Source organism: Drosophila simulans, chromosome 2L (assembly GCF_016746395.2).
Source record: "Drosophila simulans strain w501 chromosome 2L, Prin_Dsim_3.1, whole genome shotgun sequence".
Taxonomy (NCBI): domain Eukaryota; kingdom Metazoa; phylum Arthropoda; class Insecta; order Diptera; family Drosophilidae; genus Drosophila; species Drosophila simulans.
The window spans coordinates 21,914,978-21,942,623 of NC_052520.2; the positions used below are offsets into that span (position 1 = coordinate 21,914,978).

The 27,646-nt window shown below is 40.5% G+C and overlaps 3 protein-coding genes and 1 long non-coding RNA gene across 6 annotated transcripts; 2 read left to right on the plus strand and 2 right to left on the minus strand.

Annotated features, from left to right (window-relative positions):
• The first annotated feature begins 7,021 nt into the window (after positions 1-7,021).
• On the plus strand, positions 7,022-14,756 carry LOC6733125 (lipase 3). Of its 3 annotated transcripts, none has more exons than XM_016180529.3 (3): positions 7,022-7,336; positions 13,447-14,175; positions 14,309-14,756. In XM_016180529.3, exons 1-3 carry the CDS (start codon positions 7,184-7,186, stop codon positions 14,630-14,632), a joined length of 1,206 nt encoding a protein of 401 aa, XP_016025839.1. In that variant the 5' UTR covers positions 7,022-7,183; the 3' UTR covers positions 14,633-14,756. The 3 variants fall into 3 exon arrangements, with proteins under 3 accessions (XP_016025839.1, XP_016025837.1, XP_016025838.1); XM_016180527.3 differs by having other exon boundaries at positions 14,317-14,756; XM_016180528.3 differs by having other exon boundaries at positions 7,032-7,336; positions 14,237-14,756.
• Positions 11,666-12,586, minus strand: LOC120284706. The gene is made up of 3 exons (XM_039293110.2): positions 12,226-12,586; positions 11,982-12,155; positions 11,666-11,751 (listed from the first exon to the last, which is right to left on the minus strand). Exons 1-2 carry the CDS (start codon positions 12,456-12,458, stop codon positions 12,020-12,022), a joined length of 369 nt encoding a protein of 122 aa, XP_039149044.1. The 5' UTR covers positions 12,459-12,586; the 3' UTR covers positions 11,666-11,751; positions 11,982-12,019.
• LOC123327318 lies at positions 11,670-12,370 on the plus strand. The gene is made up of 2 exons (XR_006541977.1): positions 11,670-11,761; positions 11,825-12,370. It is a non-coding gene; the product is annotated as an uncharacterized LOC123327318 (long non-coding RNA).
• A 1,250-nt stretch (positions 14,757-16,006) lies between the features above and the next one.
• Positions 16,007-17,392, minus strand: LOC123327131 (uncharacterized protein K02A2.6-like). Its single transcript, XM_044922629.1, has one exon. It carries the CDS (start codon positions 17,390-17,392, stop codon positions 16,007-16,009), a length of 1,386 nt encoding a protein of 461 aa, XP_044778564.1.
• Between the last annotated feature and the right edge of the window lie 10,254 nt (positions 17,393-27,646).

The window sequence follows — 27,646 nt, forward strand, 5'->3', positions numbered from 1 at the left end:
GAAGCATTCGGAGTAGACCTAAATAGTCTCATTTTAAAAAGAAATTCAGTACGAAACGCAAGAAGAAAGTACCGAGAGCTTGCTCTTACAAGCACAATTTCAGATTTTGGCGAGGAAGTGAGTAAATCATGAAATCGAGAAATTTATGTTTTTTAGGTCAGTAATGCACGTTCAATGGTCGTTCATTGGGATGGTAAACTAATGTATGATATTGTTGGCACACAAAAAGTAGATCGCATTGCAGTTCTGGTTAGCTAAAATGGCACATCTAAATTTCTATGTGCTACTATCATTGAACCTTCTACTGGGGAAAACATTGAAAAGGCTGTACTTGACGCGTTAATAAGGTGGAATATAAATTACGAGCGACTGTCTTTCTTCAAACATTTTTATTTAAAATAAATTCTTCTATTTCTTTGCCGACATCACATATATGAGCTTATCTTGAAAATCGTTTTTAAGCAGTGCTCCCGAGGTACTTTTGTTCAACCAAAGACACTAGAATAACAAGATCAGTAACGCCATACGATTTTTTGGCACGCGATTTTTTGGCAGTGGCCTGGAGGTGGCTCCAGGCTCTCTCGAGTTTTTGTTCGAGAGAGAAAGAGCGGAGAGCGCTACAGCAAGCAGCTCTTTTCTACCTATACAGTGATAGCAGTATGTGTGCACACGTATACTCATGCATTGTAAATTTGACAAAATATGCCCTTCACCTTAAAAGTTCGTTGACTTTAAATCTATATTATTTTTTTTCAATTGGCACCATGCGAAAAATTCTTGTTTTGCATTGCCTTAACGTTATTATTATTTAAATAAAGCTTAGAAATAGTAATAGCCGAATCTATGTACATCGCAAAATAAATTTCGAAAATGACTTTATATTAGAATACTTGTCATTAGGGTATTCAGCTTGCGACGTGAGAAAAATTAATAGAGCAGTGATTGTTGAGTGCTTGTGTCCGCACTTCGTGCCTCCAGATATGACTTTTGCAATAAACAGTTTTCATATTTTTATTTATTTTATTCATTTTTATTTTCTACTAATTATTATTTTTATGAAATATTTATTTCTTAATGTAATGTCTTCTTTTTGGAAAATTTATGTTTTAAATTTATTTAGCTTTCAGTTTAATTTTTTTTTTATCTATATTAATTATTATTTTATATCATAATACTGCTACGAAATTGGCCTTTGTCTTACTCACACAAGCAAGCAAATTCTATTTTTAGATTTCTTACGCTCTCAGCGTCATCGAGCGGAAAGAGAGCAATTTTGGCCTTCGCCAAAAAAGTGGCTGCATAGTGGCAAACCAATGTATGGCCGTTACGCATCTTGTTATTCTAGTGTCTTTGGTTCAACCAAAGACACTAGAATAACAAGATGCGTAACGGCCATACATTCGTTTGGCACTATGCAGCCACTTTTTTGGTGAAGGCCAAATTTGCTCTCTTTCCGCTCGCTCACGCTGAGAGCGTAAGAAATCTAATAATAGAATTTGCTTGCTTGTGTGAGTATGTTGCGTGTTGTGCTAGAAGACGATTTTCGGGCCGAAATCAATTCTGATCGAAGAAACGAATTTACATATTTGGAGTTGTGGCCAATTTCGTAGCAATATGATGAAATAAAATAAAAATTCCCTGACTATTATAATTTTAAAATTTTTTAAATTCGTTTGTTAAAATCGCCGCTCGAATTAGCTACCGTTTACATATTTATATTTTATTTTATTTATATTATAAATAAATAAATATGAAATAAATATTTCATAAAAATAATAATTATTTTTTAATTTCATAAAAAAATAATAATTTTATTCATAAATAATAAAAATAATATTTCATAATAATAATTCATAAAAAATAATAATACGTAGTAGAAACTAAAAATTAATAAAATAAATAAAAATATGAAAACAGTTCGTTGCAAAAGTCATATCGTCAGGCACGAAGTGCGGACACAAGCACTCAACAATCATTGCCATATTAATTTTTCTCACGCCGCAAGCTGAATACCCTAATGACAAGTATTCTAATATAAAGTCATTTTCGAAATTTATTTTGTGATGTACATAGATTCGGCTATTACTATTTCTAAGCTTTATTTAAATAATAATAACGTTAAGGCAAGACAAAACAAGAATTTTTCGCATGGAGCCAATTAATCAAAAATAATATAGATTTAAAGTCAACGAACTTCTAAGGTGAAGGGCATATTTTGTCAAACTTACAATGCATGAGCACACGTATGCACACATACAGTTGTATGCTATCACTGTATGCGTAGAAAAGAGCTGTTTGCTGTAGCGCTCTCCGCTCTTTCTCTCTCGAACAAAAACTCAAGAGAGCCTGGAGCCACCTCTAGAGCCACGGCCAAAAAATCGCGTGCCAAAAATTTGTATGGCCGTTACGCATCTTGTTATTCTAGTGTCTTTGGTTCAACCGTTTCGCAGCAGCTTTGTCCAAGATAAACCAAAAGCTTTACACTTCTGGATTGGATGATTCTGTAATTCACAAAACTATAACACAGGAACAGGAGCTTTCTCTTAAACAGTTTTGTCATTTGCAACTAAAGCTAAAATCATTTTTCTTGGATAAAACTACACTTTTCGATGTTGCAGTTCAACGTCCAACGCCAGGTTTATGGGTAAAGCTGAATTGCTTAAAATATTTGTATTCCGCGGGCAATTTAAGTTGAGTAAGCAAGAGATGAATGCACTGCGAGATATTTGCTTATTTATTATACTTTTGTACATAAAAGTATGGTATGAATGCACAAATGCAAAAGGTGCATCCAATCAACTTGGACTTGCAATTTGTGAAATATGCCCTTATGTACGGAGACATTGATATTGCGGTGTCTGAAAAAATAATCTCCAAAATCAAAAGTAATTTGTGGTATTTATACTCGAAAAAAGCTGCCTTAGCATTTTTCGATCCTACAGTGGCAGTTGCTGAAAAAAGAAATAAGATTAACCAATTAAAATCAGAGGACTTCATATGTTACAAAAGCAGTTACTTTTTCGATGCATTCGGGCTATCCACCAGTTCCCTAAAACATGATCCACTAACCTGGACAGAAAATTACGATTATATCGAGTCATTTAATTTTTGTGCTGGTTTGTTGTCAATGATACTGCTGAGCGCGGCATAGAATTTATGAAGGACTACAATTGAATTTTGGCAAAAAATAAGGAAAGGAGGAAAAATTCAATTCGTTGAGAGATATCGCAAAACATATGGATCACATTGTAAATAAGATACAATACCTTATAGGTATAAAACTGAGTTCAGAAAAATGTGTTTGTAAATGTACCGAAATACATTAGAAATAATTAAATTAACACACTTTATAAAACTGAGTTCAGAAAAATGTGTTTGTAAATATACAGAAATACATTAGCAATATTTAAATTAACACACTTTATTGGCGTTTATCTTTTTTAGGTGCTTGTAACTTATTCTGGCTATAATCAGTTATACTAAATATAACAAATTAACAAATTAATTAAAGAAGTTAGACGAAAAAAAGTTTACGTATGAGTAATTTTTCCATATAAACCATTTTTATAACTTTGGGGCGATTTGGCGGCCATTAAACATTATCCGATCGGCACTAAATTTTTGTAGTTTGTTTTGAGCCCTAGTAGAAATGAATTCTGCCCGGCGTATTGAAATATATTTATAAGGGCCAGTCTAGTGCCACTAGTCCACTTACATTTTTTGGTGTTGTCTGGTGCCCTAATCTACTCCAATCGCATATGCGCAAATTTATATAGACCATCTCAGATTGCGAGGAGTTTGGAGTTCTTAGGTGTTCTATGATGCCGTAGATTTCTTGAAGATCAGGATGATAAAGGATCAACTATTGAAGTCGAATTCTAGGCTATAATTTCAAAAACGTACAAACAAATATACAATTAAAGCATGAAAAAAAAACGATTTAGTTGTTAGCGTTAAAGGACGGTTCCTGTCTGACGGGAACGAAAAGCCGTTGGAATTCCTGGAACAGGTGGAATGGTCAGCAATGACGTATGGACTGGACACCAACCAGATCCCAAGGGCGATGCCGGATCTTTTGAAGGGCAGGGCCTTGAAGTGGTTTATTGCCAACAAAAGATTCAGGGAGACCATTTGGCTGCTACACCGAAGCCGCGAGCGAAGAAAATTGGGTTGGGGGCGCTGCGATGCGGCGATTGATTGAGAATAAGATCGAAAGGGAAATAATACTGGATTTTCAACATGCGGTTACACTATGGGCAGCAATTGTCACAACACGGCAGCACTGGAATACCGATAGCAAAATGAAGTTGGCAACGCCGCTCGCTGAGTTCAGGAAGGTGCAACGGAAGGATGCTGTAGAAGGGTGCGAGCCAGCCAAGGGCACAGATGTCGAACGGTGACGGTGCGGACTTTGGACAAGCACAAAGAGGACGCACCGTGAACTAACGGGAAGATAGGACGCACGGAGAAAGAGACGGTTAGTGCAAACAGACAGTGAGAAGGTGTCGAGCAGTGAGATACTCGCAGGACATAGAAGGAAGGTCGATCACTGCAAGTAGAGATTGATACTCGGAGCAGGACAAACGAGGACTTGGGGTGGTTGGAAGGGACAGTGATGTCAGAGGTCGGCAAAGGTGGTCCCAGGAAGAGCATTGGCATAACATAGTGGTTGATGCACCCTGCCCCCATAACATTCTAAGCCCATTTGAGCCGGCAGTTGGTCAGCTGTCGAGAACAAGAAGGCAAGACGACGGAGAAATCCGCCGTCAATTATTATTATAAAGCTATTATAATCAGAAACTCTGCCTTCTGCTTGGTCGGGCAATCACAAAATTATAAATTTGGTGGGACGTCAGCGCTTACCGGAATCGCACGAACAAACCGTCTTATGCCTTGTCGAGAAGACGCTGGTAGAACGCGAGGAGGACACTGTTGCGGTCACCGAATGCAGTGAAACCACGTACCATACCTTCTGCGAGCGGTCACACTTAGCCCAGCTACCTTTGCACACAGGTATGCCCGTGGATGACGTCAGCATAATCATCAAATAAGCGGCAACTTCCGTTAGCACTGATGGCGATCCAGAGTTATTTGTTGCCTGGTGACCATTGAACAAGCAGTAATTATTAACTGCATTAAGTTCGTAAACCTGTATAAATCATTAAACAAGCAGCCCGGCCTCGTTAGGTCTCTTTTATTAATACTATCGTTGGCCGCGATCCAGTGCTGAGCATACCATCTCGACGCTCTGGATTTGGGGTATTGCTAGATATTATCTAGATCCAACATATAATAGATTAGAAACTATTGAAAATGCTCTCGCGAAATTTTATAATTTTTCTGGGATATCGGTAGATATATGTATTAGATATATGCTAATAAAATGAGCAAAAAATTTAAAATTGTTCAAAAGTGTGGGCGTTACTGTTTTTTAGGTGTAGGTGTAAACAATAGAAATTGGCAAGAAAAACAACACAAGGAAAAAAAATCTAAAAAAATTTTAATAGGGTGGGCGTGGCAGTTTTGTGCGGTTTTAGGGCGTTGAAGTGGGGGTTGCAAAAAGTTTTTTGTCAAATCGATAGAAATTTACATAATTAATAAACTTATGAAAAAATATCCAGAAATTTTTCAAAAGCGTGCGCGTAGCAGTTTTCGGTGGTTTGTGGGACGATGCGTCTTTGTCTCTTGAATCTGTATGCTTAATCTTAACCTTCTAGCGTTTATAGTTCTTGAAATTGAGCAGTCGGATAGACGGAAGCGTTTATATATATTCTTGATCAGGATAAATAGCCATGGTGATTAGGTTTATAAGTCTTTTAAATTTCTATCGACTTGCCACGCCCACAATACTGTCAACCCCACATTTTTGAAAACTTTTTGGATATTTTTTCATAATTAAGGTCATGTAAATTTTTATCGATTTGCCAAAAAACTTTATGCCACTCCCACTCTGACGCCTAAGCGGCCTACGGCTACAAAAATGGTGTTGACGTTTGAACTAAAATTATTTTTTTTCTAAAGATTGCCTATGTTTTGCTTCTACCAGTTACATACTTTTCAGCGAATCAAGTATACTTTTCAACTTCACGAGTAACGGGTATACTAAATTATTTAATAAACCGATGCATTGTTTGTTACATTCTTTGGGAACTCTTTGTGCTGTTAAGCTAGAATATACTCATAAGCATTGAATATAAGTTTTTTCGGATAATTGATTCTATAAAGTATTAATAAACACTCTTGCGTAATGTTTACGAAAACTATATACTATTAATATCCTTGAATGTCTTCAAAATGTCAATGTCTTCAAAATTGTGTAATAAAATTCCTTCCTGTGGAAAACTTTTTAATTAGACTACGGAAAACGCACATTCATTCATAACGAATGCAAGTACGTTTCTTCTTATTAAAACGAATGAGAACGTTAAGAAAGCTGATATTCTTGTATTATCTTATTCAAAATTATCATAATGTTGTATATATTCTAAAAACAAATTTTCTTGAAGGTTTGCTAAATATTTCTCCGCAGCACCAAAGACTTGTTTAAAATTTCATTCATTTCCATTTCTTATATTTCTTTAAAAAATAATGTTTTTTAAGAGAACGAAATTCAGTTAAAATTCAGCAGTTAGGGCCATTGTGTGGACCTTTGATAAGGCTACCACCTTATATTAATCGACAATGAAGAACCGATTTTAAATACTCTTCAACAAACAACAGCTTTATACTATAATTTCAAAAGTTTCATGCACGGTCAACCCCGTAAGTGCTAGTTGTCCTACCTCATTCTTAAATTCTTAATTTACCATAACCCTTTCAATTCGGAACTCTTATTTCTATTTCTTTTGTATAGAATAATGAGTTTCGCCAGAACTATTACTTCTGAACGAAGTCCAACGGTTGCTGATTAAGTCTCAGTGCCTATACCCAATACTAGGACGGAGAGAATTTTAAGTTATCAGCATGAAAGAGATTAAGAGCAATGTCCAATAAAATGTATAATATAACTAGAATGGACGGACCCAGACATTTCTGTCGAATCGCTATCGCTAAAATCTAATGGCAACATATTTGTGTACATACATATGTACATTTGACTGATCAGTTTCAACTTTGCCTCATATTATCAACAAAGAAGCCAACAGGGAAATTATAGTTTGCAGTTCGCTGTAGTTCAACGCCGATGTTGGACAAAAATTTTTGTGCAGACACAAATATTTTGACCAGTAAAGAAATGGTGAATAACAGCCCGACCCGCGGATCTGTTATGCTGCTGAATTTGGTGCTGTTGCTACTGAGTAGAAAAATCGGTTTGGTGGATGGGCACAAAGCTACGGTAAGATTGAACACTGCTCAGGTCGTTAAAAAAGTGGAATTGTATAGAAAGTAAGCAGTACCCATGCTTAATGTTTCTCAGTGTGATTTAAACTTATAGAAATTAATATTTTCAATTCCTGAGTTAACAAATAAAAGTACCACTACGGCGTAGTTTTAATTTATGATCCTAAAGAAATTAGTGGTTATTACAAGGTCTACGAATTTTTGAAACCAGTGACATGCCAGATTATTTCTGAGTGGCGTTCTCGGGTTACAGAAATGTTTTAACCCATCTTTAAATATAATTATAAATATTTCGTGCGATTGACAAATAAAACTCATCTAATTTCCACGTTATAAATGCTTTTAGCTATTAGAGGAGTCTCCACAGCTGTACGTTGCGGTAGGTTGCCTAAAGGGAACCCCCCCCAACCTTTGGCAAGTGATAAACAGGACTACACAGCTGATCAGCTGCAAGAGCTGGTGGAGTTTTAGTTTTAGGCATGTTGGTTATATTACATGCTCCAATTCCCAGAATATTTTAATATTTATTTAATATTTTAATCATTTGCCCGTTATCCAGACATTGTCAAAAGGGCAATCCGATAGACATCAATAGACGAATTGCTTTAAAATTCCTTTCTTCATTGAAAAGGTAACAAACAGGATGAAAGCAATTACAGGGAAGTCTTTAAGTATTCGGCTTTTCCTAAGCTTTTTTGAAAGGTAGTGACAACCCCCCCTCTCCGCATAACCAGCTCCATTGTATTTAAATTATATCATTAATTAGAACAGATGCAATAAACAAACTCTAACCTTTTGGAATTTATTTCATTTGTATTATCCGTGCCAAACGAAGACATACTTTTTGTGTTTACTAGAAACCCCTATTTAATTTGTTTGAATTTTTCATTTTATAGAATTATTTTCCCCTATAAACCTTTTTTCAAATTTACATTAATTAACTGATTTATAAATGATCTAATTGCCTCCCCCTTTCCGTTTGTCCGTATGAACGTCCAGATCAAATGAACTATAAAAGCTAGAAGGTTGAGATTCAGCATACAGATTTTACAGACGAAGACCCATGTTGCCACGCCCACTCTTACGTAAACAAGCCGCACAAAACTGCCACGCCCACACTTGTGTTGATATTTTTCACAGTTTTATTAGTCTTGTAAATTTCTATCGATTTGCCAACAATTTTTGCCATGCCCATATTTTTGAACGAAGCTAAGTCTAACCTCGCCCATTAGCAACTACTTAACTTATCTCACCGAAGTGTGTCCTCCAACTTTTTGAAAGCTACCTTTTTGGTGGTAAGTTACAAAAGCAAAAGCAGTATGCCCAGACGCATTAGGGTTAACACAAATTCAGTGAAACTCACTATCACACTCTTTCTTATGAGCGTTCCTAAGTATATCTTGTCTGTGCTCGAAGGTCGAAATTAAGTATCTACGGTCAGCAATATTTTGTACCTGCTGTAGAACCCAATTTTCGATGTTTTGCCGTCTCACGGCGGCGATTAAATTAGTACCGACTTGTCTACCGACACGAAAAGTCTTGACTTACACAATATAAGCTTCCTGATTTGAATCCCTGAGTAACAAATCTTCGCTTCCTTTAGCTTGAGATACTGTGTGTGCCAATCTATCTATCTGTTCCAATTCTTCAATTTCCCTTTTTATTCTTGTTGAGCTATAAGCTTTTTATTAGATATTTTGAGCAATGAAAAGGCGAACTGTATTTAGTGATTTCAAACGATACTATTGGCTATAGCGAGCGAGATTCTGAATCGATGCGTAGGTAACTAAAGCCAATTGTAATGCACATAATGCAACTTAATTGCTGAGCGAACAGCAGAACGCTAAGCCAAAGGTGTAGGTGCAAGCGTACTAGGGAGGAGTGCTTAGATAAGGAAGATATTGTTGCACAGCTAGCAAATTAGGAATTGCTGGCGGATGCGTGAACCGGCAATCCTATTTGTCAACATTTGCCATTTTGCATATTAAGGCATTGGTTCTTTTTTAGCGAGGGACCTATAACAATTATTACAGAGCTAATTCCAATGCTCACAAACCGCCAAAAACCTCCACGCACCTATGTATGTATGTATTTTTATACCCGCTACATGTAGAGTAAAAGAGTATACTAGATTCGTTGAAAAGTATGTAACAGGTAGAATGAAAGGTTTCCAACCATAAAAAGTATATAGTATATTATTATTTATTAGGATCAATAGCAGAGCCAATCTGGCCCTGTCCGTCTGTCTGTCCAAAGACACTAGAATAACAAGATGCGTAACGGCCATACATTGGTTGGCCAAAATTGCTCTCTGTTCGCTCGCTTACGCTGAGAGCGTAAGAAATCTAAAAATAGAATTTGCTTGCTTGTGTGAGTCAAACAATAGACGAGAATGTGTATTTGTGTGCGTACGTGTGCTAAAAGGCGATTTTCGGGCCGAAATCAATTCTGATCGAAGAAACGAATTTACATATTTGGAGTTTTGGCCAATTTCGTAGCAATATGACTATTATAATTTTAAAGATTTTTAAATTCATTTGTTAAAATCGCCGCTCGAATTAGCTACCGTTTACATACACATTTATATTTATGTTGATAATTAATTATGTGTAATATATATAGTAAAATAGATTTTGTTCTGAGTGGAATAAATAAGATCAATGCCGAAATAAATCCGCTTTGCGTTTTTATTGATTGAATGTCGCTGCTTAAGACTGAAACAATTGGTGTGATAAAAATTTAGAGGTACTGGGTCAGTGGGCTCTTTACTTGATCTGCGTGAGAGCGCTTATTGATTATGCTTATGTGCATACATATGCAAAATGAATTCTTATGTACTACGTGGCTATGTGCCTGCCTAGTGGCTGGGTTTTGGTTACGTCTTGAGTTTATGCGCAATATCGGGAAATGTTTGTTTATTTAACGAGGAATCGATACGGCGGACCACCGCGGTCGATCTTTTGTATAAGTAAATTATGAGGAAGGCATAATTACGTTTCTGTATAACATTCATTATTTACATAAAATTATAATGAGAAAGCACTACTTTCATTTGTGCACTTAATGCATTGCTCAACAATACATTTTTTGTTTGTTTTTGTTTATTGTTTTGTTTTTTATTATTTTTAAGTATTTTTCAAAAACTTTAATGTATATATTACAAATATAACAAAAATATAAGATGATGCCTTTAGTTTCCCGATGTCCTCGGACTATTATATTAAGTAATAAAAAGGTATAAAATAAATAAAAGTATGAAAACTGTTTATTGAAAAAGAGGCACGAACGAACAATCATTGCCTTATTAATTTTTCACACGTCGCAAGCTGATATATGAAGACATATATTCTAACATAAGTAATTTTTCAAATTTGTTTTGGTATATTATGTACATAGATTCGGGTATAGCTACTTCTAAGCTATATTTAAATAATTATAACGTTAAGGCAATCCAAAAATAATCTAGAATTAAAGTCCAACTTCTGAGGTGAAGGGCATATTTTGTCAAATTTGCAATGCATGAGCATACGTGTGCGCACATACAGTTGTCTGTGGTCATTCTATGCGTAGAAAAGAGCTGTTCGCTGTAGAGCTCTACGCTCTCTCGCTCTTAAGCAAAAACTCGAGATAGCCTGGAGCCACCTCTAGAGCCACGCCAAAAAAATCGTTTGCAAAAAAATCGTATGGCGTTACGCATCTTCTTATTCTAGTGTGTCCGTGTGTCCGTCCATATGAACGTCGAGATTAGGCATACATATTGTAGTGACATAGACTCAGCGCAAGTTTGTTGATTCATGTTGCACGCCTACAAACCGCCCATAACTGTCACTCCCACACTTTTGCAAAATGTTCTGATATTTTTTCATATATTTGTTAGTCTTGTAAATTTCTGTCGATTTGCCAAAAAACTTTTTGCTTCACTTTTGAAAATTTTTTTTATTTTTTTCTAATTTTATTAACTAATGTCTATCGATATCCCAGAAAAATTATGAAATTCTACTAGCTGAGTATCGGGTATTTGACAGTCGGGGAAGTCGACTATAGAATTCTCTCTTGTTAAAATTGTATTGATATTTTTATATCCGTTACTCGTAGAGTAAAAGGGTATTTTAGGGTCGTTGAAAAGTGGAATATGTGGAAGCGTTTCCGACTAAAAGTTGATCTATAAATTAAGCTCTGAGGACTTGCTGATGCATTTCTGAACAAAATATACTGCTTGATTTATTCATGGGGCGAAAACTTAAATGCAAAAATAAATTAATGTGAAGAAAAAACGAATATGCGCGCGACAAGTTATTTAGAGGTATGTTCTTCTCTTCGATAGATAATCGATCGTATAAGTGAATAATCGTCCGTACATGCCGCCCTCCAAAACTTGGTGCAGTAAGAAGCCATCCTTTCTGACGGTACCTGACAAGAAGTAAGTGTTTACTATTGGGTATTTGATATCATCGTGTGTGTTGATTATTTTCTTTGTTCTTAGCAACTTCAGAATAGCTTGGGATGGGTAAACGACATATTTTGGATAGTTTAAACGGTCGCTACCCGAACCATGCTATCAATACCAGGATGCAACTTAGGTATGCGTCTCCACTCTGTGGTGGTACCCTGACAAATCTGACAATCACGATGTCACCGACCTTTAAATTGGTTTCTTTCTGTCTCCATTTGGGACGTGCTAGTAGGTGTGAGAGCCAGTATGAACACCATCGTCGTAGGATCCGTTGTCCGTCCAGAAATCGAGTGTTAAGGGACTTATCTTGGTTGCTCGTACTGCCAGCTTCGAGTCTTCTCCGCTGTCTCGGCTGTCTTCACTAGAAACGATTTACTGTACCTGGTGTAGTTTAAATACTCCCCGATTGCACTTGCAAACTGCTGACTTACTTCTGTTTGCTGCTAAAGTTTTGTTCCAAGGCGTGGAAATTTAAGGCGATCAGTCTAGATAGTCCGAGAACTTGAGAAGGATCATAAACAGTTTTGAACGGCAGGCGGACCGTGTGATGGTGTATTGGTTGACGAACATGGGTGTCCATAACATGTTTTTCACACCATTTTCCCTCAGGAGTTAGTTGGCGCTCTTTGGGCACGTGATCTAGTTCGGGAAACTTGTGCACCATCTAGTCTGGCGTCATGAGATTACAGCGCACGGGGAATGTATCTACCCTCGATCTAGTCACTGGTCCGAACACAATCCAACCTATCTTCCTGAGTGCCTCTTCGAATATTTGAAAGCATTATCTTTGGAATGAAATCCACACCCACGGGGACGTAGATTCGTCCACAGCGGGTAAAGTTTGGATCAGTTAGCTCCAATCCTTGAAGGTGCTGATATGTGGGAAATTTAATGCCTTTTTAGTATTATAAATTAGTAATTCCTTGTGTCCGTTGTTTGTAGATCCGATATGTGTGGTTCCGTTAGTCATAGCTTTCTGTGCGTGGCTGATAACGCTATAAAAGCCGAATGTTCAGAACGCTGGTTTGTGTTCAATACGTCGATATCAATTATTTGTTTCTCCTCATGGACCACCAAAAATGTTTTATTTATTTATAGGGTGAAAACGTAAAAGCGAAATCAACTGGTATTCAATTTACACGAAGAAACGAAAAAACGTGAAAAAGGAATACACGCCAGTTTTTTAGAGATGTGTGTTTCTTCTCTTTTTGAGCCGGTAGTTGATCGAAAGATATTGTATTGTAAAGTGAAACTATTGTAAAAGTGAACAGTCTCCCGTAAAGTGTATATATTACTAGCCAAGTCAATCTGCTCATGTCCGTATGAACACCTCGATCTCAGGAAATATAAAAGCTAGAAAGTTAAATTAAAGTAAAAGTAAAGTTTCTGAGACATAGACGCAGAGTTGATTCTTTATGTTACCACGCCTACTTTTAGGCTTACTCATAAACTCCGAAAAAAATGTGTTGATTTATTTTTCATTTAATCACTTGTTTTCCAATATATATTGATATACCAAAAACTTTCTATCCACGGCCATTTTTACGCCAAAAATGTTTAAATTTCCACTGGGTACTTCCTGTGACTGAACAGGTAGCTTCAGAATTGCAGCTGAGACCTTATAACCAATCACTTTTTTAAATCATTAATAGGCTACATCAATTTCCAACCACAATTACCCAGTGGAAGAGCATACAGTAATCACCTATGATGACTACATCCTTACTATTTACCGCATCCCATCATCCCCAAACCGAAGTCATCTGAACAGAGCAGGGCGAAGGGCTGTAGTGTTTTTGCAACATGGCATACTGAGTGCTTCCGATGATTGGATTATAAATGGACCAGAGGCGTCTCTGGCCTACATGCTTGCAGACGCCGGCTACGATGTCTGGCTGGGCAACGCACGTGGCAACACGTACTCAAGGCAGCACAAGCATATCCATCCGGACTCGTCCGACTTCTGGCGTTTCAGCTGGCACGAGATAGGTGTCTATGACCTCGCAGCCATGCTGGACTATGCGCTGGCGAAGAGTCAGTCCAGCTCTTTGCATTTTGTTGCACACTCGCAGGGTACCACGGCGTTCTTCGTACTTATGTCTTCTCTGCCTTTGTATAACGAAAAGTTGCGTTCCGTGCACCTATTGGCGCCCATAGCTTACATGCGTTACCACTCTTTTATTCTGTCCAAGCTGGGTGGCATTTTTCTGGGAACGCCGTCCTTTCTTAGCTGGGTATTAAGCAGTATGGAGCTGCTACCTATTACTAATTTACAGAAGCTGATATGTGAGCACATCTGTGCCAGTAGCTCCATGTTTAACTTTCTGTGCTCTGGACTGCTGGACTTCATCGGAGGGTGGGGAACACGACACTTAAACCAGGTTAGTGGCCATCTGGATCTTAAATGATCGTACTTTGTTATATAGTCTTGACACCCTGTAGACTCTGTTGCCGGACGTTTGTGCAACACACCCAGCAGGGGCATCTTCCAGCCAAGTAATCCACTACCTCCAGCTTTACAGGTCAGGCGACTTTCGACAGTATGATCATGGACGGGAGCTAAACGAAATCATTTACCAGCAACCAACGCCTCCATCTTACAACGTCCAATACATTAAGAGCTGCGTGGATATGTACTACAGCGAAAATGACTACATGTCTGCTGTTGGGGATGTGAAGTATCTGGCCTCACTCCTACCATGCGCCCAACTATACCGCATTCCATTTGGAGACTGGAACCATTACGATTTTTTGTGGTCCAACAATGTAAAGGAGGTTATTAACAATAAGATAATTCAGAAGATGCGTAAATACGATGAAGATGTTGTAGGTTTCTAATATCGCACGAATTTTGTAATATGTATATGAATTACGTTTTTAAGGAAACACTTTTTATTTTCATCTATTAAAGCGGAGTTTTATTGGAAGGATCATCGTAGTTGAATCCCCAATGTGAAATTGATTTTATTATGTTTTTATTTATGTATTATTCTTATAACTATGGCGTTTATCTTTAGCTTAATTAATTTGGGCTGGTAAACGTTTTTATGCTGACGAGTGGGCTGCCGATGGAAAAGGCGTGTGGAATGTTTACAACTAAGGATCCGTCCATGCAAAGATCGACTACGATATAATGTCAAAAATTAGAACCACGAACCCCAATATGCAAGCTCAGCGTCTGTACAATTTCGCTTAGCGCTTGTGATTCCAAGAACACTGAAGTTCATCGTGGTCTATTGGAAACAGCGAAGCCGACGTCGATCCTTTGCAAACACGGGCACCACAAGCGACGATTAAAGTTAGGGACAGCATAGGTAGTTTTAGTTTTAGATTTTCATAAATAAATACGTTGTTCATTTATTCTTTTTATACCCGTTACTCGTAAAGTAAAAGGGTATACTAAATTCGTTTAAAAGTATCTAACAGGTAACGCTTTTTTTTTTTTTTAGCTTTTTTTAGCTCTACAAATTTCTATGGACTTAGAAAAAAAAATTTCCCAAGCCCACTCTTAAGCCCTAATCGATTCGTTTCACCAAATATATAAAAGTAACAACACTTTGCAGTTTCTCGTTTAGATCGCACGGAACCATAATTTTCTGCTTGGGTTATGTTTGCTGCCCCAGGTGCTACCGCTGACAAGCATGATTAGGGCGAAGTCCATTGTTGTTAATGATGGAAAGGTCCGATATATCATTATGGACACCAAGGTCAAGCTAGCATCCAGCATCGGTGAGTGGATAAACACCTTAGAAGAAGCCGGTAAGCGAGAGTCCGGGGTGGCAAAATGCTTGCACAGTGCTGAAAGCACGGCCGATAAAAAGCAGCAGGTATTAAATAGGAGCGTGCACCGCAAACCGACTCAGCCGGCGCAAGCGTTCTTCAGGAGGTACTTGGAAAGCGTACGTGGCCGTTGCTGAGCAAGCAAACTGCACAACTGATAGTCCAGCATCAGCATCAAAAGTGCTGACACAATGAGGCATGGCTGAGGTTCACGAAATGACAGATGACTCGAAGGATTCGCTCTTTGAAGTCCGTGGTCTCGCCGCAGGACCTTTCTGCTTCTATCGCTACACTCTTTGGGATATGTAATGACCCGCTTAATCACAGTAATACATGTTAGGATTTATAGCTTGTATTGAGTTCGTTTATTTGGATCAATGATACTCGCACACCCACGCCGCTTGGCAGTTCGCACCAGAATAATCCCTTCTCTCACTCAGACGCTGGGCGATCGTTAGCGCCTCTCCCGTCGCTGCTCTCTCGATGCTTGGTTGTTGGCAATGCCGGTCGCCACATCCCTCCTTTATTGACGAGTTTTAGCTTTAATGGCGGCAGGGGTGGCTGGATCCCGAGGCCTCCTTCTGTGGGCTGAAGTACTGCGACCTCCGAAGTTGGTGTTGATTCCGGTAGGCTGGCATCTGATTGCGGCGTTGGGCAGGAGGCTGGATACGTCTGGCTAGCCGGGACTTTCTTAAGATGTGAGGCATTTCTTGTTAGTTTTCTACCACCCCCTTCGATCACCACAATGTTATTGTGTCGTTCTAACACCGTAAATTCCGTCTTGTCGAAGTTTGATGTAAGTTTGTTTGGGAACACTACGTTTTTCAAAAGTACCTTGTCACCCACTTCTATATCGACTTCCTTTGCCCCTCTTTTTTTGTCGGCTGCCTGCTTTCCCTTATATTTTTCAATAATGTCTTTATCTCTTTCCCCAGAGTCTAAGGTTTTCTCGTAGATATCCCCAATGCCTGGTATTTTGTCACGGATGACTCTGCTGAACATTAGCTTTGTGGGCGCTGACCCTGTTGTTCCATGTGGGGTTACATTGTACATCAAAATAAACTTTTGGATTTCCTCTTTGTAGTTTTTCCCATTTGCGTATGCTATTTTTAGACGTTTCACAAGGGCTCTGTTCATGTTCTCAACTTCCCCGTTTGCTTGCGGCCAATACGGTGGGGTCCTAACCTTTTCAATGCCGCACGCTTTGCAGTAGTTAGAAAACTCCTCGCTAACATACTGGCGTCCATTATCAGTTCGTAGGTACTCAGGATATCCCAGTCTACAAAAGATTTCTTTCATTGCCTCTATCAGGATCGTTGAAGATATGGTTTTAAGAAACTTATGCTCCATATATCGTGAGAAATAGTCAATAAAGACTAGAACATATTCATTGTTAGGTAACGGACCTAGCAAATCCGACGCTACCCAAATCCACAGGCCAGTGGGAAAAGGATTTCTATCCATAGAGGATGGCCGGATGTCTTGCGATACCAGGCAACAATCTCTGCAAGCTTTGACAAACTTTTCTGCCTCTCGGTCTATTTGTGGCCACCATACTTTGGACCGCAGGCGGCGTTTCATTGCTGTCTCGCCGGGATGACCTTCGTGGACTAACTCCAGTATTTTCATTCTTAGAGATCTTGGCACGACTACGCGGTTTCCCCTCAAAAGGAGCGAGCCAAACGCTGACAGCTCGTTACGAAATGGATAGAAGCTCACTGAACTATCAGGCTTCCAGGAGTCGTTCTCCAGGCAACTGATTGCGTCCATAATCTCTTCATCCCTCTTGGAAGATTCTGCTATTTCCGAGATTGTCATAGATTTTGGGATGGAGCTCTGTACGACGCGTAGGATGCTGTATTCCGTCCTGAGATCGATTGGTTCTACCGTAGGTAGTTGGCAGAGACGAGACAACGCATCTGATATGCATCTGATATGCAGCAGCCACCTTTCAATGCGGGCCGGGGGCTTGGATGTTGGTTTGAAAATGGCTTCCAAGGGTTTGTGATCGGTTACGAGTTCGAAGTGCAGGCCTGCCAGAAAGTAATAAAATTTCTCCACTGCCCAAACCAGTGCTAGGCTCTCCTTTTCCGTTTAAGAGTAGCGTTTCTCCACCTCCGACAGGGCCTTGCTAGCAAAGGTAATTATTAATGGTTCGTTGTCGACTTTGAATTGCAATAACACAGCCCCAAGGGCAACCGGGCTAGCGTCCGCAATCACCCGAGTTCGATGCCTTGGATCGAAATATGATAGTTTGGGTACCTTGGATAGGAGATTCTTAAGGTTGTTGAAAGCATTTTTCTCGGCTTCGCCCCAGGTGAATTTGTTTTCAGTTTTCAGCAGTTTTCTTAGAGGATCTGTGTGACTTGCAAGGTCCGGAATGAACTTCCCGACGTAGGTTACCAAACCGAGGAAGCTCCGTGTTTCCTCTTTGTTCTTCGGGTCTCTGAAAGATCGGATGACGTCAATTTTCTCTGGGTCGACTTCTATTCCCTTGTCGGATAAAATATGTCTGAGGAATTTTAGTTTCCTTGTCTTCCAGATGCATTTCTCTTTATTCAGTAGGACCTTATTTTCCTGGAATATCTCGCATACTTCTTTTACGGCGCTGTCGATTTCGAGGTCAGTTGCGCCAAAAATGATTACGTCATCGATAAAGTTCATGGCGTTAGGTACCGCAGATAACATCTGCTCCAGAAGGCGTTGAAAAATTTCGGAAGCAGAATTAACTCCAAACATCAAACGCTTATAGCGGAAAAGTCCCCTTGGGGTTATGAACGTTGTTATCTCCCGGCTCGATTCATCAAGGGCCACTTGGTGATAGGCGTCCTTGAGGTCTAGGCGTGCGAAGAATTTCGCCTCTTTGAGTCTGGTCATAAAGCAATCGAAAGTTGGTAATGGATAGTTTTCCCGTAGGATAGCTTTGTTTGCCAGTCGCATGTCGACACATAAGCGGATGTCCCCGTTCTCCTTAAACGCAAGCACGATGTAAGATATCCAAGCACTCGGGCCCTTGACTGGTTCAATTATATCTCGACTCAGGGCTTCCCCCAGTTTTTCCATGACTTTGTCCTCGAGCGCTGCCGGGATTCGTCTCACCGGTTGTTGAACGGGTTTTACGTCATAATCGATAGAGAGCCTTACTTCAATGTTTTTCCATTTCGGAAAAGGCTCTATTTCTTCAATCCGGTTAATGTTTCTTCCCAGTCGGAGGACTTTTAACTCGATAGCTGTGTCTCGGCCCAACAGAGATTGTTCTCCGTTTTCAATCACGTAAAATGAAGCAATCCCTTCGGCACCCGGCTCGACGGAAATTGGGGCCTCGAAATTACACATTACTCGAAGTAATTTATTAGAGGCATAGGCTCGGAATTGCTTTTCTGTATGGGTTCTTACGTTAAAGACTGTGGCTTTTCTCTTCACTAGCAGAGACCAGTCCGCGTGGCTGATAAGGATAAACTTGCACCCCGAGTCAATGATTAAAGGAATTTCACGGCCTCCCACTCGGCATCGTATGAACTCCTCTTCATCCTCGCTTGACACTCGAAAGCAATGTGCCTCGCCCTTTTTCAGTTTGGAGCTGGTGGCCTCCTCTTCGACAGATCGTATATAAGTTAACTAAGTTAACTGGACCGATCGTCCGCACCCCAGCTCCGGTCAAATTGCTGACCAAGCATTTGGCCGGAAGCCCATGCATAGCCGGCAAAAGCTCTGCACATTGGCAGAGGCCGCTATGAAGCTCTTCTTTGTTAGCTTTTAAGTTTTAGTTCGTTTTGGACATTCAATGAATAAAGAGCACTAGCTCATAAAACTAACTCCGGCAATCTGTCGTTATCATTTTAACCTACCATAGCTATCTGAGTCCCTAGGCCAGTAGCCAAAAGGAAGACAGTCATCTTCCCAACGTAATCGACATAAATCTTCAAGTGGAAACCACCACCCCCGCCTTCGGACGAAGGCATCAGAAGATCATCGGCCAACCGGCAAATTACCAGTGACGGCGTCGAGGGATTCCCCCCACCTTACAGCATTGGAAAGTAATTAATTGGCACCCAACTACAGGAAACCGAACCCACAAAACTACACACAAATTATGTAAGTGAGCTCCTGATCCAAACTGCACTTAGAATTTTTAATATTTAAAAAAACATTTGTGCGACTAACGAAGTTAGAATAACAAAGTCTGCACTTCCATAACATTGTAAACGTGGTGCATTAAATTAAATGTTGAATTTTAAATTTTGATTGACTGTGCGGGTTATTTTATTCCACACTAGTATCTTACTTAGACACTGTCGCGAAGATTATTGACTTTGCAATTTTTATTCTATTGTGTGCATTTCGTTCCACTTTGTTTTTCATGTGAATTCGCTACACTAGCTCTGCAGCCCTCTCGAGCTTTGTTGTTGTTACCCCACTCCACTTCGCCAACCGACACCGGCGCATGCATTGCTGTGGCAATTTTGTATTTTGACATGCCATCAGCGCTTGCTCTGGCGCAAGAGGTGGAATCCAATCATGAGAGATACACCTTCGCAACTTCGTTTGCAAGAAGCCAGGAAGATAGGGACCGCAAGCAGTACCCCAAAGTGCAGGAGCGCCAACAAGCCTCTCCACAGTCCAACGCGCAGGGAAGTGCCGGGAAGAACCCGCACTTTACCAGGCAGCACAGAGCACAAGTGCACTCTGCTCCGCGAAGCGTCAGAACGGCCCGAGAAGGCACACCAGAGCCTATGGACGTGGATCCCTCATCGTCCAGAGTACAACCATCCCACGCCCCGGCTTTCCCAAAGTTCAAGCCGGCCGCGTCCGGCCGCACGCCCCCCCCCCTAAAAGGCAAAGGGTCAACCATGTTGCTCCGGCCTTAGATAATTCCGACACGGCTTACGCCACCGCAGCCTCCAGTGCAGCGGATAAGATCGATGACGGTGCCATCTTAGAGTACGACTCGGATGCCGTTAATTTTTTAGGGGAAAATCCCTGCTACCCGTCATCAGACGAAGAGTAGCAGGGATCGACATGAAACTCTTGGTTGACACGGGCGCGTCAAAAAATTTCATCCGACCATTTAAGGGGTTGAAAGGCATCCGCCCAGTGGAGTCCCCATTTGCAATCCATTCGATTCATGGTGTGACTACAATCACAAAAAAATGTTTTGTGTCCATTTTTAACCTTAAAGCTACCTTCTTTGACCTCCTTCGACGCGATCGTTGGCCTAGACCTCTTAAAGCAAGCCGGCGCGTCGCTTTGCCTAGCTTCCGGACAGCTCAAATGGGGCTCCGAAGCGGAGCAAATTGATTTTCACACCTGCCCCGATGTCAATTTTACCAACGTAGATTGCTCGGACGCACCGCCCTTAATTAAGGGTGCTTTTTTAAAAATGCTCACGAATAGGAAAAAAGCTTTTGCTAATCCTAATGAGGCTCTTCCTTACAATACGTCGGTGGTAGCCACCATCCCGACGATTGATGAAGAGCCCATTTATGCCAAATTGTACCCATATCCCATGGGAGCAGCTGATTTCGTCAACGGCGAAATCCAGGAACTACTTAAAAATGGCATTATCCAGAGGTCGAAGTCCCCCTACAATAACCCAATATGGGTCGTAGACAAGAAGAGCACCGACGAGATGGGCAGGAGAAAAATGCGTTTGGTACTGGACTTCCGCAAACTGAACGAAAGAACAGTACCAGACAGATACCCCATGCCAAATATCTCAATGATATTGGGGAATCTTGGAAAGGCCAAGTACTTCACGACACTCGATCTGAAGTCTGACTACCACCAAATCACGCTCGCTGAACGCGACCGTGAAAAGACGTCGTCCTCAGTGAACGGAGGGAAGTATGAGTTCCGAAGATTACCGTTCGGACTCAGGAATGCTGCAAGCATCTTCCAGAGAACAATTGACGATATTCTGCGAGAACAGATCGGAAAGTTCTGCTACGTTTACGTCGATGACGTCATCATCTTTTCAGAAGATGAAAATGCCCATGTCAAACACGTAGATTGGGTTCTGAAGAGCCTGTACGATGCTAACATGAGAATATCGGCAGAAAAGTCGCGTTTTTTTAAGAAAAGCGTGAGCTTCTTGGGGTTCATCGTCACCAACAATGGCGCGGCGACTGACCCAGAAAAAGTTAAGGCCATAAAGGAATTTCCAGAACCCAAAAACGTATTTGAGGTAAGGGCCTGGCCAGCTATTATCGTTACTTCATTAAAGACTTCGCATCAATAACGAGGCCCATTTCAGACATACTGAAGGGTGAGAACGGGAGTGTTAGCCGACACAGGTCCAGGAGTATCCAGGTGGAATTTTCCGAAGCGCAGCGACGTGCCTTCGAAAAGCTACGCAATATCCTGGCATCTGAGGACGTCATCCTTAGATACCCTGATTACAAGAAAGTAGTGTTGGGTAATCCTAGTTCAATTTGAGGAATAAGTTCGTTCGTTCGTTTAAAATCAATGAACTAGGTCGTTCATTTAGTTCAATCGTTCATTTTTTAAACTTGCTTAAAGGTGCTTCAAAAAAAAAAATGTTATGAATTTATTTCATACAATGCTGTCATTGAAAATTAATATTATTTATTCAATTTATGTCAAAAACACTTATACATAATAATAATAAGAAATAATAAAGAGTTTACAAACAGATAATATAGTAATTTTAATGCATTTATTTGATTTCTGAAAAGAGAATAGAGAAGTTTATTAGGAAACATTTTCAATAACATATGATAAAATTATGTTTATACCTGTGATCCATCTACATGTTGCTATGAAGGAACATTAGATTTTCCACTTTATTAGGTTTTAGTAGCATCCGTCTTTTTCGGATGATTTCCCCAGCACTTGAAAATAGGCGTTCGCAAGGAACTGATGTAGCCATAAGGCATAGTCGCTTAAGGCTGTAAGAATATAGATGCGGATACAATTTCTTTCTTTGTTCCCACCAAACCAAAGGGTCAGCAGTCCTCGGTATAAATTCCTCTTCGAGGTATTTTTCCATCTCTTTCTCGGCAGAACCGGTAGTGTTTGCAGCCTTTGTCGTGTTCTTGAACTCACTGTCAAAATCACACCAAACCGAACTCTGATTGGCTGAATTAGTTTCAAACGCAGGTGATTCGAATTCATAATTTTCGCTGTTGAGACGAATTGGAGTTACTTTCCTTTTAAGATTACAAACAGCTTTTTCGTATTCTTCTTTTGACTTGAACCAACGACCTTTAAATCGAGGACCTAAAATGTTACTCTCTGCGTAGAGTTCGTTACTTTCCAGCTTGCAAAATCGTCGATTCATCTCAGCTTTTAGAACTGCAACAAGTGCAGCAACACATTTATCCTTAGGCGTTTTGTTATTCAAACAGTTCTGTAGCAAAATCGCAAGAACTATAACCTTTGAAAGGGTTACATTCTTTTCTGCTGATATTTCTTCTGTTACCTCCATGAATGGTTTTAATATAGGCAGTAACTCTTCTACTATCGCCCACTCATTCTGAGATAAGTTTAATTCAGAACGCAGAGTAGAAAGTGTTAATATAAGAGCATCCTTCAACACAACAAGCCTTTCTAGCATTTTAAAAGTTGAATTCCAACGAGTTGACACATCTTGAATCAATTTGAGATCGGGCAAGTTCAATTGGGTTTGAGTTGACTTCAGCTTCTTAAGGCCGAAAGTGCTACGATTGAAAAACTCCACAATGAATTTGACTTTGTATTGTACAACGCTGATTTCGCGGAGTCCTTTTTGCACAATTAGGTTCAAGCTATGTGCAAAACATGGTATATGTGGCCAATTTCCTGTTTTAATGGCATTGACAATATTTGCAGCATTATCGGAAACCACAGCAGATATTTTGTTCTCTATACTCCATCTTTCTGCTATTTTTTGTAAAAATGCGCTCAGATTTTGACCACTGTGCTGCTCAACGAATGCCTCGCATGCAATCATATGTGAGCTCATAACAGTTGCCTCACTCTCAATAAAATGAGCTGTAACAGCAATATAACTTTCATTTGCAAGAGAGGTCCAACAATCCGTTGTCAAACAAACTGCAGATGCCAGCTCCATTTTTTCTTTGACGCTACCAACAATTTCGTCCCGAAGCTTTGGAAGAAGCACGTTGGACAGCGTTTTTCGAGTGGGCATCTTGTATCCGGGGCAATTAGACACATCATCTATGAGCTGCTTGAAATCAGGCTCTTCTACAATTCGCAATGCATGATGACCTTTTGCAATCATACGAACTAGTTGCCTATCAATTTTCTCAGCTTTCCCGGCAGCCGGTGGTCGTTGAATGAACGAAGTTATTACTTGCTGTTGGGGTCCAATTATCTGAGGAGACTATGTTAAAAGAAATGAAGAATTTAGTAAGCCTACTTAAATGAATAAATCAAAATATTATGTTTACATTTGCTTCCTGTCGGCTTTCATTGGTTTGGCGCTTTGTTTCCTCCAAAGCTGCTGGGTGCTTATTTTTAAGGTGACGCGATAAGTTTCCTTGCGATCCACCAGCCACACTAAGCACAGTTTTGCAGTATTTGCATTTAGCACTCTTCTCATCCACTGAATCAAAGAAATTCCAAACTTTGCTATGCTTTCGTTTTGAAGCCATAGATACGCACAAACTTGTAAACCGTAGTTTTAAATGTATGCGAAAATTAATCAGCTTATTCGGTAAGCGAACTTTCGAACTAAATGAACTAAGACCAACCTATCGAACTAAGTGAACTCAGACCAACCTATCGAACTAAGTGAACTCAGACCGACCTATCGAACTAAGTGAACAACGAACGAACGATCAGGGTAAGAGATCAAAATGAACGACGTGAACTAAGTGAACTATATTGAACTAAGTGAACTAAATTGAACTATCGAACTATATTGAACTATAAAGGCAGACCTAGTTCGTTCGTTCAGTTTGGTGAATAGTTCAATTTAGTTCGTTCGTTCACGAACGACACAACACTACAAGAAAGCATTTGATCTAACGACAGATGCTTCTGCCTACGGCATTGGCGCAGTGCTGTCCCAAGAGGGACGTCCAATTACAATGATCTCTAGGACATTGAGCGACAGAGAGGTTAACTATGCTACCAACGAAAGGGAGCTGTTAGCCATAGTCTGGGCACTAGCCGAATTGCGACACTACCTTTATGCGGTCAAAGAGATAAACATCTTTACCGACCACCAACCCTTGACGTTTGCGGTATCGGAATCCAATCCTAACGCCAAGATCAAGAGGTGGAAAGCACATCGACGAATCCGGCGCTCGAATGTTTTACAAGCCCGGAAAAAGTAACCTCGTTGCAGATGCACTCTCCAGGCAACAACTCAACGTTTTTGACGACTAAGAACCACAGTCGTGCGCGGCCACGGTTCACAGCGAACTTTCGCTCACCCACACTATCGAGTAAACGGACAAACCCGTAAACTCGATAAATTTCTCCTGCAAACAAGCCTTGCTAGAGGAACTTTCCAACACCATTATCCCTAATGGTGTGAATGCCTTCCACTGTGATCTCCACACGCTGGCACAAATCCAGAATGAAGTGGTTCGACAATTTCCGGCCACAAAATTCTGGTACTGCAAAAATAGGGTCACCGACATTTTCGCGGTTCAAGAGAGAAAAGAAATCCTCACCGCCGAGCACAACAGAGCTCACAGGTCGGCACAAGAAAACGTGAAGCAGGTACTCTCCGAGTACTACTTCCCGAAAATGGCCAAATTGGCTAGCGAAATAGCAGCCAATTGCAAAACTTGCGCCAAGGCGAAATATGATAGACATCCGAAAAAACAGGAGCTCGGTGAAACACCAATCCCGGCTCATGTAGGAGAAATATTACACATTGATATTTTCTCAACGGATAAGAAATACTTCCTCACCTGCGTGGACAAGTTTTCGAAATTCGCCATGGTTCAACCGATACAATCTAGAACAATAGAGGATCTAAAACCACCCCTGTTACAATGTATGAATGTTTTCCCTAAAGCCAAAGCCATATACTGCGACAATGAACCCTCATTGAAATCGCACACAATAATGGCCATGTTGGAAAACCATTTCGGCGTCAGCATCTCGAATGCACCGCCCCTCCATAGTGTCTCCAACGGACAGGTGGAACGCTTCCACAGCACGTTGATTGAGATCGCTAGATGCCTAAAAATCGACAAAGGCATAGATGACACGGTGGAGCTGATCTTGCTGGCAACTACCAGATACAACAAGTCCATCCATTCTGTCATTGACAAGAAACCGGCCGAGATTATGCGGGCAAGTCCGGACGAAACGCAAAAGGATGTCCAAGAAAAAATTTGGAACGCCCAAAATGCGACCAGAAGCCGAGAAAACGTTTCTCGGCAGAACAAAGTATTCCAGGTCGGTGACAAAGTCCTAGTAAAGTCAAACAGACGACTAGGCAACAAACTCACTCCCTTATGTGAGGAGAGGACCATCAAGGCGGACTTGGGGAGCACAGTCCTAGTTTAAGGGAGGGTGGTTCACAAGGACAACCTCAGGTAACCCGAGCAAGACCCAGATGCGAGTCACTCGAGGTTTTCATTTTTTCATTCGTAGCCAAACTCGTAAGTTTTCATTATTTTTCGTTATCCATAGCCGCTTGGCGTTACTTTTTTATACCTTTTATTATTCATAGCCGCTCGGCATACGTTTTTTTTATATCTATTGGTGGTGGGCAACCCTAATTCGGACATGTATTAATCAACCACACATTTTACAGGTCGTTTCCAACGCTTTTACTCTGTTTCCTGGCCGTGACATCGGCCCATATAACAGACTATTCCCAGGCTAATTATATTCCCGTCGTCGACGGTCAAGTCTTGGTCTGGGAAGAATATGCCTACGTTAAACACTCAGCTAACATCTCTGAGTATAGGCGGGTAGTTGATGACACTGAAAACATGCTCGATATGTTCCCCCAGTCTCACATGAGAAAGCTTCTGAGCATTGATATCGCTCATCTCCGTGATATGCTTAATTCGTTGAGCATCCATCACAGAGTTGCCAGGAGCCTGGACTTCTTGGGAACTGCGTTAAAGGTTGTCGCTGGGACACCTGACGCCGAAGATTTTGAAAAAATAAAGTTCACAGAAGCACGTTTAGTCGATGCGCACAATAGCCAAATTGAAATTAACACTAAAACACAAGTTCGCATTAATGAACTCACGACCACCGTCAATAAAATCTTGGAATTCTCTAAAAATGCGCAAATTGATTCAGGCCACCTATTCGAGATGTTATTAACTCGTAATAGGATGATTGTTATGGAATTACAGAATTTGATGCTAACTGTCACACTCGCCAAAATTAACGTAGTCAACCCAAGCATTTTGGATCATGCAGATCTGGAACAAGTTTGGATCGAGGAGCCCACCGACACCCCCATAAGGGAAATTTTGTCCGTTGCGTCCGTTAAAATTTTACAATCTCCTAACATATTACACTTTTACATTAAGATGGCCGGCAACAAGATCACCATCCTTCCGGTGGCACACCGCGATACGGTGTTGAGGTTAGAGGATAATGTGGTGGCAGAGTGCAATGGAGAAGACCGCACCGTGAAGAACTGCTCCATATCACCTGGGGCGATGTTCTGCCAGTTATCCATGGTGAGCTCGTGTGCCCAAGAACTCCACGCTGGAGTCATGGCACATTGCACTACGCAGCAGAGCGACCTGCATCCGATCACTTACGTCGACGAAGGGATGATTGTCATCAACGATAGACCAGCACTAGTGCGCGTGGACAATGGAACCAACATCCACATTAAAGGCACGCACTTAATAACATTCATTGAGAGTGCTATGGTCAATGAGACCTTCTTCATAAACCACGACACGGTCCAGAAACGGCCACCGGGAGTAGCTAACTCCCCTGTCCTGAATATATCAATGAAACATGACATCCTGAGCCTCCCATATCTTCACCGCTTGAGTGAAAGGAAATTGGAGCAAATCATAAGATTCGAGGAAAAAGTCGACGGATTCCGACTAAGTCAGATAGCGCTAATTGCAGGAGCAATTTTATGCGCTCTTATCTGCTTTGGTTTAT